Source organism: Cervus elaphus, chromosome 20 (genome assembly GCF_910594005.1).
Source record: "Cervus elaphus chromosome 20, mCerEla1.1, whole genome shotgun sequence".
Lineage (NCBI taxonomy): Eukaryota > Metazoa > Chordata > Mammalia > Artiodactyla > Cervidae > Cervus > Cervus elaphus.
Window position 1 is genome coordinate 56,415,564 of NC_057834.1, and position 15,713 is coordinate 56,431,276.

The 15,713-nt window shown below is 41.4% G+C and overlaps 1 protein-coding gene across 1 annotated transcript; it reads right to left on the reverse strand.

Moving 5' to 3' along the window:
• Positions 1–828: 828 nt before the first annotated feature.
• LOC122676742 (olfactory receptor 11A1-like) lies at positions 829–1,776 on the reverse strand. The gene has a single exon (XM_043876327.1). The coding sequence runs from the start codon at positions 1,774–1,776 to the stop codon at positions 829–831; it is 948 nt and encodes a 315-aa protein (XP_043732262.1).
• Between the last annotated feature and the right edge of the window lie 13,937 nt (positions 1,777–15,713).

Consider the following 15,713-nt stretch of genomic DNA (forward strand, 5'->3'; position numbering starts at 1 on the left):
CATATCAAAAGTATGTTCAGTTTTGTAAGAAACTTCCAAACTGTCTTTCAAAGCATTTGTACTGTTTTGTATTCCCACCAGCAAGGAATAAGAGTTCCTGTTGCTCCATATCCTCATTGGTGTTGTCTGTGTTCTGGACATTGGTCATTCTAACAGATAAGTAGTAGTCATTTTATTATTAAGTATTTTATTTATTTAGGCTGCCCTAAGGCAGAATTGTGGCACACAAGATCTTCAATCTTTATTTGTGGCATGAAAGATCTAGTTCCCTAACCAGGCATCAAATCTGGGCCCCCTGCATTGATAGCTCAGAGTCTTAGGTACAGAGAAGTCCCTTGTAAAAAACCATTTATTTCATTTAAAATTTTGAATCATAAGTGTAATTTTATATTTATATATGTAGTTTTACATTGATTATTTAATTAATGTTTGCCTTTCCCCTAGAGACTGTGAGTTTAGTGAGAGCAGGGACTGATTCTATTTTTCTTTATTTTGTACTTACATTTCATACAATACCTTGAACATAGTAGACCCTCTGTGAATATTTGAATGAATTGTGACCAGTCTTATCAGCTCATCTTGGAGATAAGTTTTTACACAAGGATCCAGGTCTACTGAAGATAATGAAGAAGAATCTGAACTGTTTAAACCATTCCCAGGATACCAGCTCACCTGAGGCTTTCAGAATTTAGCAGTGGCCTCAGCTATACTCACAGGTCATTAGTCTTTGGTAGCTATTGATTTAGGCTGTTGCCTTTCATGTAGAAACCAAATTACTCAGTCCAGTTAATAAACTATTAGACAAATATAACTATTTTCCTTTTTTCATCATCTAAGGAAACCTGGCTTCTTACTCAAGCACTTCTTCAGGGCTTCATGGATGTCTCTGTTTCTCAGGCTATAGATGATGGGGTTGAACATCGGTGTTAGGATGGTATAGAGCAGAGAAAATCCTTTGCGCAAGAGTTGGGAAGAGTTGGCTGAGGGTACAAGGTATGTGGCAATCAGTGTCCCGTAAAACACCATGACCACGGTGAGGTGGGAGGAGCACGTAGAAAAGGCCTTTTGCCGGCCAGTGCCAGATGGAATTCTTAGGATAGCAGCAAGAATGCAGGAGTAGGAGGCTGTGATGAAGAGAAATGGGATCAGAGTCACTGCCGAAGAGGTGGCATAGGCAATCGTCTCAGTCAGTGAGGTGTCCATGCAGGAGAGATGGACCAGAGGGGCGAAGTCACAAAAGAAGTGATCAATTTCACTGGGTCTGCAGAAGGTTAGTCTAGACAGTGGGACCATCGTGATTGTTGTGAGAAGGAAGCAGCAGAGCCAAGAGCTGGCAGCCAGCCTAATGCAGAAGGGGCCAGTCATGAGAATGGGATAGTGGAGAGGTTGGCAGACGGCCAGGTAGCGGTCATAGGACATCACAGCAAGCAAGAGGCACTCTGTTGCAGCCAGGGAGCCAAAGAAGTAGAACTGTGCCAGGCAGCCAGCCACAGAGATAGTCTTCCGTCTGGCTAGGATAATCAGCAGCATCTTGGGGACAATGTTGGATGTATACCACATCTCTAGGAAGGACAAATTGACCAGGAAGAAGTACATGGGGGTGTGGAGGGGACGGCTGAATAAAACTAGCAGGACAATGAGGGTGTTTCCAGAAATAATTAAGATATATAAAACTAAAAACATCATAAAGAGAAAAATATTTAGCTCTGGGATGGAAGAGAATCCTTTAAGCACAAATTCCACTACTGTTTGGTTTTCCCAGGGCAGGGTCACCATGGCATGGCCTCCCTGAATGAGTGATAAAACATTCAACGTGCAGAAAGTTGTAACTTACACATGGAGCATGGACGGACAGTGGATGCTTTTCATTCCCCACTCAGGTTTTCGGAAGATTTTTTTTTATCTGGGTGAAGGAGTGTTTTCTTTTTTTTCCAAGATCTGAAATGGGAAAGAAAAGAATCTTCAATAAGAACTTGTGACCCCTTCTCCTATCTGTATCTTTACCTCATCAGGAGCAACCTCGGGCTTTCATGAAAGCAGGAACCAGGAGAAAGGCGAAGAAAAGTAAAAAGAGGAGGGAGGAAAAAAATAAAGAAAGAAAGAAAGGAAAGTTGCCTGCTCTGTGCTTATCTTGAATATACTATGTTAGCCTGGAGAGTTATGGAAAAAAGAAAGATTTAAAAGGAAGGCAGGTACACTTCAGAAGATCTGTGAACTCTTGGACAGAATGTAGAGAATCGAGGGCCTGGGATGGAGAACCCTCTCCTTTCTCCTCAAGCACTGTTTATCTTTAGAGAAAGAGGTCTCATCACAGCGACCATATATTCCCCTCCTTTTAACTTCTTAGTGAATTGAAAGTTAAGTCTCTTATTTCTGCTTTGATTTCCACAGTGCTAGCAAGAGAAAAAAGCATGTGAATGTGAGGTTTCAAGTTCTTTGATGCTGATGTAACACAAAGGCAAGAGTACTTTCTTTCACAATTTTGAATAGACAAAATAAAAATTAAACTGTTGACATTTTAAAAAATATGAGGCTGCAGTAAATGGGAAAAGAAGTTTCAGAACCAGGTAGCCTAAGGCACTTTGTGCAACCAACCAGCAACACAATACCCTCAAGTTCTTTTGAGTGAGATAAGTAGCCTAATTTTGCTCCTCATTTCTGTCTTTGTCCAAGCAAAGTTCAGGACAGACACAGAACCTGCCCCCCTCCCCAAGTACTGCTGTCCACAGACAAGGTCTAAGACTGAAGCCACTTTACTATTCCTAACACACATGCAGAATCAAAAAGCACTGTGTGAGCTTAATCATGAGGTAGGTATCATGAGTAACCAGAGAGTCCTAAACAAAGCCTGGAGCTCTGCTTTATGAGTCAGACTTTGAACAAGCTGTTAAAATTCTCTGAGACCTAGTTTCTCATCTGTAAAATGGGATACAGAGTGGTAGCAGAACTTAACATGTGCCTATTTTGTTTGTGCTTAGTCACTAAGTCGTATCTGACTATTTTGTGACCCCATGGACTATAGCCCTCCAGGCTCCTCCATCCATGAAATTCTCCAGGCAGGAATACTGGAGTGGGTTGCCATTTCCTTCTTCAGGGGATCTTCCTGACCCAGGTATCAAACCCTTGTTTCCTGCTTGGCAGGCAGGTTCTTTACCCCTGGGCCACCTGGGAAGCCCCTCACATGTGCCTAGAATGTGCAAAAAGAATATATGTACAAAGATTGGGAACTGTCTGGCTATTCAGGACTGTCAACATTATTTAAATTTACCAAGGAATTGCCCTTACTTTGAAGGGAGCATTGACAACACATCCATTTCTTTTGTCACATCCTGCAGTGTGTGTGCCTGTAATTGTGTTAGTAGTTAAGCTCGTCCTGCTAACTCTTATCATACAAAAGCCTTCAATACTTTAATCCCATTTTAAAATCGATCCAGCGTCCTAGGTACCATTCTTTGGAGATCTGGCTCCAGCTTTTCAAAGGGCTCTTAGAACAAACTTGGAATCTGCATGGACAGAAAGTCCTGGTACCCAGAGGATGCCCAGTAACTGGCAACTCAGGCTGAGCCCATTGAGTAGAGCATGAGAGAAAACTCCACTCAGTTCCCTGAAAAGCTTAAATAACAGCCTGAGATCTCAGAGAGAGGGCTTTGGCTCTGAGAGAATACAAGCAAACTCCTGGATGCTGTTGCTAATGATGTTGACAGGGCTTGATCCCAGACACTGTCCTAAGGGCTGAAAATATGTAACCCACTTAATCATCACAGCAACCCTATGTTGTGAATACTCTTATTATCTTTACTTTCCAAATGGTATCACAGGGAAACTAAATAACCATGGTCATCAGCTCGAAAATGGCAGAGATGAGATTCAGACTTGTTCTGGATTCCCCACTCCTAACCATGAACACTGCCTCTCATGGGGCTTGGGTACACAGGCAAGTTTACATTATCTCACTGAGGTGGGAAAAGAAACAGTCCTACAAGGAAGCCTCTCATCCAAGTTTTAACTTCTGGGAAGGTGAGGCTTGCTTTGTTGGTTGGTGAGGGAACCATCCCTTAAGGGGTCACAGACTCTCATAACCTCTACCTGTCTCCTGGACTTGCTTTTGCACTGCTACCTTTATGTCTTTTCTTTATAATCTTAAAAAAAAAATCAGGTTAACCTGTTACCTTAAACAAATTAACAGTTTTTGGATACCTGCACAGGGAATTACTACTTTCCCACTACCAGGCAATTATAGGACTGCTGCTATATCTTATTGCAGTGCAGGAAGGCTTGAGAGAAAACAGAAAGCAGGTGAGACATATGAGAGAACTGGCTAGAAAGGCAGTGAAGCCTGATTAAGGGCACAGGTTCTAGAACTAAACAGGCCTGGATTCAAGTTCCTGCTCAACCACAGATGCACTGTGGACGTTAACTTGCCTCAGTCATGTCTGACTCCTTGAGACCCTAGGGGCCACCAGGTCCCTCTGTCCAAGGGATTCTCCAGGCAAGAACACTGGAATGTATTGCCGTGCCCTCCTCCGGGGCATCTTCCCGACCCAGGGATTGAACCTGTGTCTCTAAAGTCTCCTGCATTGGCAGGCAGGCTCTTTACTACTAGGGCCACCTGGGAAGCCACATATCAATCACAGATATATGTGAGCAAAAACACTTTATAACCTTTCAGGAAAGAGCCACTCTGTTGCCTCCAGGTCTGTGCAGATGAGGTTTTTAAGGGCAGTAGAGAGATGATACTAACTCCCTGCCCCAAACCCTAATAGGCAACTGCTATCTCTCCCTCTATCACCTCAGCAGAAGTGGGGAAATAAAAGATATATATTAATGGAAATATTGTGGACTCTGCTAACATGCTCCTGCATTAACTCTGCTCATGCATGCTGCTGGACCCTAGAGCCACAAGCCCAACTCACAAAATAGGTCTGTAATTCACGCTGCCCCAGAGCTGGGTCCAAAGTAAGTGCTTAATAAATGGTGACACTTTCTCTCCCTCCTCTCCTCTTCTCTCTTTCTTTTCCATACCCTCCTTCCTCTCAATTATGCCAGCCCAGTTACTGTGCTCTCTTAGGAAGACATCTTCATTTGGAGATGTTCAATGAAAACAACTTATAAAGACAATTAAAGGAGACTAAAATCACTGAATATTTTTCCTAATTGGAAAGCAGTCCATTCCCCCAGGACGTATATGACGCAAGCTTGTGGGAAAGAGAAGAGGCTTATCACAAAGCAAAGTAAAAACACAAATATTCAGTAAATAATCAGAGGCTCTGTAGTTTCCACTAACAAAAAAGCAAGGGAAGACATAACGATTCAGGCACTGTCTGAAAGGGAATTTGGTAGTCAATGAATTAACCAAACAATTCAGCCAACATTTGGTTTATTGATAAGACCTGTTGCCTCTTGCTAGCTGCTGATTAATTCAGATGAACAGTTGGTCAACCAGACAGACAAAAGTTGGATTTTCTTTCTAAACTGATAACTGATTTAGTATGCTAGGGGATTGTTATCCCTGACCTCATCTAGCAAAGGACAGATTCAAAACAGAAAACTAAAGTATACAGCAGTAGAATAGGTAAGCTTTACCAGTCAGTGCCTGAGAGGGTTCCACCTCAACTTTGAGGGAGCCAGACCACAGACTCAATGAATGTCCAATTCCCTTTGATTCATAGAACTGGCATAGACATTTGGAATCCTGCTTTTATACAAAAATATACCTCCCTGTGAAACTGACAAAAACAAAGTTGGAGCTGTCTTTCCATATGAACCTTTAGAGGCCAGTCAAGTTGGACTCTATCTTTTGACCTCTTTCCTCTGTGTAAACTTTAGTCCCTCTGGGGGTAAAGCCATAACATCCCCTGACACTAGTGCTCATGGGCATTTCCCAAGTAATATTGGTGGGGAATTCGTGTTGTTTTGAAAATTACATGAAACCAAGTTAACTCAGAGGAAATCTCTTTCCCCTTGCTTTGTGTTAAACTTCTACTTTAATTATGATTCTTTTAAAAAAGCTTTTATTTTTAATTGGAGGGTACTTGCTTTACAATGTTGTGCTAGTTTCTGCCATACAACAGCATGAATCAACCATCAGGTCAGTTCAGTTCAGTCACTCAGTCACGTCTGACTTTTTGCGACCCCATGGACTGCAGCACGCCAGGCTTCCCCGTCCATCACCAACACCTGGAACTTACTCAAACTCAAGTCCATCGAGTCAGTGCTGCCATCCAAACATCTTATCCTCTGTCATCCCCTTATCCTCCCACCTGCATTCTTTCCCAGCATCAGGGTCTTTTCCAATGAGTCAGTTCTTCGTATCAGGTGGCCTGTTTCGGAGTTTCAGCATCAGCAGCAGTCCTCCCAATGAATATTCAGAACTGATTTCCTTTAGGATGGACTGGTTTGATCTCTTTGTAGTCCAAGGGACTCTCAAGAGTCTTCTCCAACAGCACAGTTCAAAAGTATCAATTCTTCAGCACTCCTCTTTCTTTATAGTCCAACTCTCACATCTATACATGACTACTGGAAAAACCATAGCTTTGACTAGACAGACCTTTGTTGGCAAAGTAATGTCTCTGCTTTTTAATATGCTGTCCAGTTTGGTCATAGCTTTTCTCCCAAGGAGCAAGCATCTTTTAATTTCATGGCTGCAGTCACCATCTGCAGTGATCTTGGAGCCCCCCAAAATAAAGTCTTTCACTGTTTCCATTGTTTCTGCTTCTATTTGTCATGAAGTGATGGGACTGGGTGCCATGATCTTAGCGTTCTGAATGTTGAATTTTAAGCCAACGTTTTCACTCTCCTCTTTCACTTTCATCAAGAGGCTCTTTAGTTGCTTTTTGCTTTTGGCCATGAGGGTGGTGTCATCTGCATATCTGGGGTTATTGATATTTCTCCTGGAAATCTTGATTCCAGCTTGTGCTTCATCCAGCCCAGCATTTCACATGATGTACTCTGCATATAAGTTAAATGAGTAGGGTGACAGTATATAGCTTTGACATATTGGAACCAGTCTGCTGTTCCATATCCACTTCTAACTGTTGCTTCTTGACCTGCATACAGATTTCTCAGGAGGGAGGTAAGGTGGTCTGGCATTCCTATCTCTTTAAGAACTTTCCACAGAATCAGCCATAAGTGTACATACGTTGCCTCCCTCTTGAACCTCTCTCCCACCCTTCTAGGTTGTGACAGCGTACGAGGCTGAGCTCCCCGTGTTATACAGCAGCTTCCTATTAGCTATCCATTTTTACGTACACTACTGTATATATTTCAATGCTACTCTCTCACTTCATCCCACTCTCTCCTTCTCCTACTGTGTCTACAAGTCTGTTCTCTATGTTTTTGTTTCTATTCCTGTTCTGCAAATAGGTTCATCAGTACCATTTTTCTAGATTTCACATATAATGTGTTAATATACAATATTTGTTCTTCTCTTTCTGACTTACTTCACTCTATGTAACAGGCTCTAGTTGCATTCAGTCATTAGAACTGACTGAAATTCCTTCTTTTTTATGACTGAGTAATAGTCCATTGAATATACATACCACAACTTCTTTATCCGTTCATCTGTCAGTGGACACCGAGGTTGCTTCCATGTCCTGGCTATTGTAAACAGTGCTGCAATGGAAGCTGGGGTACAAATCTTTTTCAGTTACGGTTTTCTCAGGGTGTACATGGCACAGCGATAAAGAATCTGCTTGCCAATGCAGGAGATACAAGAGATGTGGGTTTGGTCCCTGAATCAGAAAGATCCCCTGGAGGAGGAAATGGTAGTTCACCCCAGTATTATTGCCTGAAAAATTCCATGGACAGAGGATCCTCGTGGGCCACACTCCATGGGGGTCACAAAGAGTCGACACAACTGAGCAACTGAGCATATTCACCCAGTAGTGGAATTGCTGGGTCATATGGTAGTTTTATTCCTAGTTTTAAAAGGAATCTCCATACTCTTCTCCACAGTGGCTATATCAGTCTACATTTCCACCAACAGAACAAGAGGGTTCCTTTTTCTCCATACCCTCTCCAGCATTTATTGTTTGTAGATTTTTTAAATTTTATTTTTAATTGGAGGATAATTATTTTATAATATTGTGTTGTTTCTGCCATATATCAACATGAATCAGTTATATATATATTTATATATCCTCTCCCTCTTGAACTTCCCTCCCACCTCCCACCCCATCCCACCCCTCTAGGTTGTCACAGAGCACAGGATTTGGGTTCCCTGCATCATACAGCAAATTCCCACTGGCCATCTATTTTACATATGGTAAATGTATGTGTTTCAACGCTACTCTCTCAAATCATCCCACCCTCTCCTTACCCAACAGTGTCCAAATTTTTTGATGATGGCTATTCTGACCAGTGTGAGGTGATACCTCATTGTAGTTTTGATTTTCATTTCTCTAATAATGAGCAATGTTGAGAATCTTTTCACATGTTTGTTGGCCATCTGTATGTCTTCTTTGGAAAAATGTCTGTTTAGATCTTCTACCCATTTTGTTTGGGTTGTTTGTTTGTTTGTTTGTTTTTGATATTGAATGCTATGAGCTGCTTTTATATTTTGATTATTAATCGCTTCTTAGATGTTTCACTGCAATTATGTTTTCCCATTCTGAGGGTTGTCTTTTCATCCTGTTTATAGTTTCCTTCACTCTGCAAAAGCCTATAAGTTTAATTAGGTCCCACTTGTTTATTTTTGTTTTTATTTCCATTACTGTAGAATATAGGTCAATGAGGATCTTGTCTATGTTTCCAAAGAGTGTTCTGTCTACATTTTCCTCTAAGAGTTTTATAGTTGCAGTCTTACATTTAGGTCTTTAATCCATTTTGAATTTATTTTTGTGTATGGTGTTAGGAAGTATCTTTAATAATGATTCTGTATATGTAAGATTTTTGCAAGGAACTTTAAATTTAATGATTGAAAATGTATGATTATGTTATATTTTGGTTCAGTTCACTCACTCAGTTGTGTCTGACTCTTTGCGACCCCATGAACTGAAGCACACCAGGCCTCCCTGTCCATCACCAACTCCCGGAGTTTACCCAGACTCATGCCCATTGAGTCGGTGATGACATCCAACCATCTCATCCTCTGTCGTCCCCTTCTCCTCCTGCCCTCAATCCCTCCCATCATCAGGGTCTTTTCCAATGAGTCATCTATTCGCATCAGGTGGCCAAAGTATTGGAGTTTCAGCTTCAGCATCAGTCCTTCCAAAGAATACCCAGGACTGATCTCCTTTAGGATGGACTGGTTGGATCTCCTTGCAGTCCAAGGGACTCTCAAGAGTATTCTCCAACACCACATTTCAAAAGCATCAATTCTTCGGCGCTCAGCTTTCTTTATAGTCCAATTCTCACATCCAAACATGACTACTGGAAAAACCATAGCCTTGACTATATTTTGGTAGAATGGATTAAAATAACTTTTTGAAGGAAACATTCAATTTTTTTATCCTCAGGAAGAAAAATTACTCTTCCTGTCCTGACTGTGTAGTTTTGGTAGACTCTGAAACAAGCATTGGTGGTAGTAAACATTTATTGCCAAAACCATTAATGAGGATTCTAAGGAACTTGTGTCATCTTGGATTCTTGTTATTGATTAAAAATAGTAACCAATGTTAGTCCTGTTCTAGGAAATGCACATTTGTGAGTGGCAACCTTATGGAATTAAAGTTATCATTTATTTATAGGTATTAAAAAGCTGGAGATAATAGTTCAAACTAACAAATACAGCTATCCAATAAGTATAACAAATTAAACAATAATAAAATAATCAATGAATTGAAACTATCTTATTTGTTCTTTAGAACTGAAATGCTTTTTCTATGAGTTAATACCTAGACTTCCTGAAACCCTGGTTTTTGCCACTATTTCAACTCACAAATAAACAAATATCTGAATATATGGGGTCTCCGGGTAGGATGTCCTTATTGAAATCTACTAAGTAACCACTGTATGCCAGGCATTGTGCTAAGCCTATGCTAGTATCTGAAATTCTTGCAACCCTTCTGCTACTGCTGCTGCTGCTGCTAAGTCACTTCAGTCGTGTCCGACTCTGTGCAACCCCATAGACGGCAGCCCACCAGGCTCCCCGTCCCTGGGATTCTCCAGGCAAGAATACTGAAGTGGGTTGCCATTTCCTTCTCCAGCGCATGAAAGTGAAAAGTGAAAGTGAAGTTGCTCAGTCGTGTCCGACTCTTAGCGACCTCATGGACTGCAGCCTACCAGGCTCCTCTGTCCATGGGATTCTCCAGGCAAGAGTACTAGAGTGGGGTGCCATTGCCTTCTCCTGCAACCCTTCTACACATTGCTTATTTTAGTCATGAGGAAATCCTGGCTTTTAGAGGTGAAATAACTTGTTCAGAATTACTCAGGCAGAATATTAGAAAACTGGAATTGGACTAAAAGTTTCATGATGACAGAGCATATCTCTTTTAGCCACTACACTACCTCAGAGCCCAGCACATGGTAAGATTTTTAATAAATATTCATATACTAATGAATGAATAAATGTATAAGCAAATATCTGACTTCATATAAAATGTTCTTTCTGTTTTATCAAGCCTCTTCCTCCAATCTTCACAAAATGATACTGTGGGCCTATTAAGAAAAAGGTGGGGCTCTAGAATCTGAATTGAGGCTGTCTAGGTAATGGAGTCCGAAATGAAGTACTTGGATGCAATCTCAAAAATGACAGAATGATCTCTGTTCGTTTCCAAGGCAAACCATTCAATATCACGGTAATCCAAGCCTATGCCCCAACCAGTAATGCTGAAGAAGCTGAAGTTGAACGGTTCTATGAAGACCTACAAGACCTTTTAGAGCTAACACCTAAAAAAGATGTCCTTTTCATTATAGGGGACTGGAATGCAAAAGTAGGAAGTCAAGAAACACCTGGAGTAACAGGCAAATTTGGTCTTGGAATATGGAATGAAGCAGGGCAAAGGCTAATAGAGTTCTGCCAAGAGAACACACTGGTCATAGCAAACACCCTCTTCCAGCAACACAAGAGAAGACTCTACACATGGACATCACCAGATGGTCAACACCAAAATCAGAATGATTATATTCTTTTCAGCCAAAGATGGAGGAGCTCTCTACAGTCAGCAAAAACAAGACCAGGAGCTGACTGTGGCTCAGATCATGAACTCCTTATTGCCAAATTCAGACTTAAACTGAAGAAAGTAGGGAAAACCATTAGACCATTCAGGTATGACCTAAATCAAATTCCTTATGACTATACAGTGGAAGTGAGAAATAGATTTAAGGGACTAGATCTGATAGACAGAGTGCCTGATGAACTATGGACGAAGGTTCGTGACATTGTACAGGAGACAGGGATCAAGACCATCCCCATGGAAAAGAAATGCAAAAAGGCAAAATGGTTGTCTGAGGCGGCCTTACAAATACCTGTGAGAAGAAGAGAAGTGAAAAACAAAGGAGAAAAAGAAAGATATTCCCATTTGAATGCAGAGTTCCAAAGAATAGCCAGGAGAGATAAGAAAGCCTTCCTCAGCAATCAATGCAAAGAAATAGAGGAAAATAACAGAATGGGAAAGAGTAGAGATCTTTTCAAGAAAATTAGAGATATCAAGGGAACATTTCAGGCAAAGATGGGTTCGATAAAAGACAGAAATGGTAGGGACCTAACAGAAGCAGAAGATATTAAGAAGAGGTGGCAAGAATATACAGAAGAACTGTACAAAAAAGATCTTCATGACCCAGATAATCACAATGGTGTGATCACTCACCTAGAGCCAGACATCCTGGAATGTGAAGTCAAGTGGGCCTTAGAAAGCATCACTAAGAACAAAGCTAGTGGGTGTGATGGAATTCCAGTTGAGCTATTTCAAATCCTAAAAGCTGATGCTGTGAAAGTGCTGCACTCAATATGCCAGCAAATTTGGAAAACTCAGCAGTGACCACAGGACTGGAAAAGGTCAGTTTTCATTGCAATCCCTAAGAAAGGCAATGCCAAAGAATGCTCAAACTACTGAACAATTGCACTCATCTCTCACGCTAGCAAACTAATGCTCAAAATTCTCCAAGCCAGGCTTCAGCAATACGTGAACCGAGAACTTCCAGATGTTCAAGCTGGTTTTAGAAAAGGCAGAGGAACCAGAGATCAAATTGCCAATATCCGCTGGATCATTGAAAAAGCAAGAGAGTTCTAGAAAAACATCATTTCTGCTTTATTGACTACACCAAAGCCTTCGACTGTGTGGATCACAATAAACTGTGGAAAATTCTGAAGGAGATGGGAACACCAGACCACCTGACCTGCCTCTTGAGAAACCTGTATGCAGGTCAGGAAGCAACAGTTAGAACTGGACATGGAACAACAGACTGGTTCCAAACAGGAAAAGGAGTATGTCAAGGCTGTATATTGTCACCATGCTTATTTAACTTATATGCAGAGTACATCATGAGAAACGCTGGGCTGGAAGAAGCACAAGCTGGAATCAAGATTGCCAGGAGAAATATCAATAACCTCAGATATGCAGATGACACCACCCTTATGCAGAAAGTGAAGAGGAACTAAGCCTCTTGATGAAAGTGAAAGAGGAAAGTGAAAAGGTTGGCTTAAAGCTTAACATTCAGAAAACTAAGATCGTGGCATCTGGTTCCATCACCTCATGGGAAATAGATGGGGAGACAGTGGAAACAGTGTCAGACTTTGTTTTTGGGGGCTCCAAAATCACTGCAGATGGTGACTGCAGCCATGAAATTAAGACACTTACTCCTTGGAAGGAAAGTTATGACCAACCTAGACAGCATATTATAAAGCAGAGACATTACTTTGCCAACAAAGGTCCAATCTAGTCAAGGCTATGATTTTTCCAGTGGTCATGTATGGATGTGAGAGTTGGACTGTGAAGAAAGCTGAGCGCCAAAAAATTGATGCTTTTGAACTGTGGTGTTGGAGAAGACTCTTCAGAGTCCCTTAGACTGCAAGGAAATCCAACCAGTCCTTCCTAAAGGAGATCAGTCCTGGGTGTTCATTGGAAGGACTGATGCTAAAGCTGAAACTCCAGTACTTTGGCCACCTCATGCAAAGAGTTGACTCATTGGAAAAGACCCTGATGATGGGAGGGATTGGGGGCAGGAGGAGGAGGGGAAGACAGAGGATAAGATGCCTGGATGGCATCACCGACTCGATGGGCATGAGTTTGAGTCAACTCCGGGAGTTGGTGATGGACAGGGAGGCCTGGCATGCTGCAATTCAAGGGGTCGCAAAGAGTCGGACATGGCTGAGTGACTGAACTGAACTGAGGTAATGGAAGTAGTTGAGAAAAGTGAGTGTCCAACTCTTTGCAACCCCATCGACTGTGGCCCTCCAGGCTCCTCTGTTTATGGAATTCTCCAGACAAAAATACTGGAGTGGGTATCCATTCCCTTCTCCAACGGATCTTCCCAACCCAAGGATTGAGCCTGGCTCTCCTGCATTGCGGGCGGATTCTTTACCATCTGAGCCACCAAAGGCAGAAGAAGTTACTGATGCTAAAAAAATTTCAATTTCACTTTTTTATACCTAAAAAAGTCAAAGAGCACTTTCAAAAAAACAGCAAAGATTATTTTATTTAGAGAAAAGTTGTTTAGGAGAAACCCGATTCAGTATTTAAGCTAGCTAGTTATTTTTCAGAAAGATCACTTCTCAATTTCTAAGAGGTTGTGAAACCATTTTCTACTTTTAAAAAGTACAGATATTTATTTTTTGAAAAACATGCCAATGATGCAAATTTATTCAAGAATGCAAGCTTCAGATATGCTCTGCAGATGGTACAGATTAGTCAAAGCTAAATGCTTTGGGCACTCAAGCCATATACCACAGTATAATGAGAAATTACAAGGCTGACCCTTTGACTTCAAGAAGAATTTAAAGTATAATGTCTACATACTGTAAGTCTAAAAAATGTCAAAATTTCTAAAAGGAAAATAAAAAGTGTTAAAATAATAGCATGTTTGAGCCTAACTGTTAAGTTCCATTATTCAACACAATTGGGAAAGTGACATAGTGGATACGATGGAAAGCTAATTATATATTTGGTTGCCTATTACTTTTTATCTTTTACTGTCTTGTCCCCATCCCTTTGTCTACACGACTATGACTGTTGACTCTGTCTAGACTATGCCCTGTTTTTATTTCTTTGTGTCAGGTATCACTACTTCATTTCATTTTTCTTGTTTACTTGGTTGTTGACCATCTCCTTCTTAAGACTATAATCCTACAAGAGCAGAAATGTCTTCTACTGTATCCAGTGTAAATACTATGTATATCTCCACATAGCAGATAATAACTGGCACAAGAAAGATAATAACTGTTTGTAGGAAATGATGAAAACAAAATTCTATAGTGTTACCATGAAGTTTGCAGTTATTCTAAGTGATTGGATTTTTAAGGCCAGCCCTTTAGGGGCTGGTTAGGTGGCTCAGATGATAAAGCATCTGCCTACAATGCGGGGGACCCGGGTTCAATCCCTGGGTCGGGAAGATCTCCTGGAGAAGGAAATGGCAACCCATTCTAGTATTCTTGCCTGGAAAATCCCATGGATGGAGGAACCTGGTAGGCTACAGTCCATGGGGTCACAAAGAGTTGGACACGACTGAGCAACTTCACTTTATTTTAAGAACTTTGCCCTCAGGGAGAAAATGGTACTTGTATGACTGTTGTGACTTTGTTAAATGGGCATTTGTTAAGTAGAGCCCTGGGTGTCTGGTTGCTGAGCCACAGTTCAAGAAAGACCACAAGGGAATTGAAATAGAGAAGTTTATCGCTCACAGGTCCTGGAGGCAGTGCACTGTATACCTCAATGGGCCGTTTGAGCAGGGCAAGGCAAGATTCAGGCAGAGAGAGCGTGGCATGACCTGGGGCACATGCTTTTACCAGGGTCTACAGGTGGAATGGTGTTCCCTGGGTAAGTCCAGATTGGTCAGTTCAAACCAAAAACAGCAGGAGTTTGGTGAAGGTTGTGGGGTGTCTTATGTAAGGGGTGCACAGGAGGAAGTCCAGCCCAAAGGCATCTAGGGGAGTCATATCAGCATCTTACATTTACTTGTGACTGTAAAGGTGCTATCTAGGGCTAGAGTCAATTCAGAGCCCCTGCAGGCTGCTTGGTCACACAAAATGGATTTAAGACAACAATATTAGCTACATTCTCAGCAATGACTAATTAATCAAGCTTCCTCACATGCAGACATAAATGGAGGGAGTGTGTACCACACTACCCTATTCCTTGTGCGTGTTAAGTTGCTTCAGTTGTGTCTGACTCTGTGAGACCCTATGGGCTGTAGCCTGCCAGGCTCCTCTGTCCATGTGATTCTCCAGGCAAGAATACTGGAGTGGGTTGCCATGCCTTCCTCCCGGGGATCTTCTCCACCCAGGGATAGAACACACGTCTCTTAAGTCTACCTGCATTGGCAAGCGGGTTCTTTACCACTAGCGCCATTTTAAAATAGACATGTGAATACTAAAGAAATAAATTACTTGAATTGTATAAAATTTAAGTGGAGATAAATATTCTTTTTTTTTTTTTTTTTTTGACTGAGTGGTTGACTTTATTTTTTTTCCCCATTAATTTTTTATTAGTTGGGGGCTAATTACTTTACAATATTATAGTGGTTTTTGTCATACATTGACATGAATCAGCCATGGATTTACATGTATTCCCCATCCTGATCCCCCCTCCCACCTCCTTCTCTACCCGATCTCTCTGGGT

Excerpts from the sequence above, each read along its gene's own strand:
- LOC122676742 (XM_043876327.1), bottom strand. The coding sequence starts at position 1,776 with ATGGTGACCCTGCCCTGGGAAAACCAAACAGTAGTGGAATTTGTGCTT.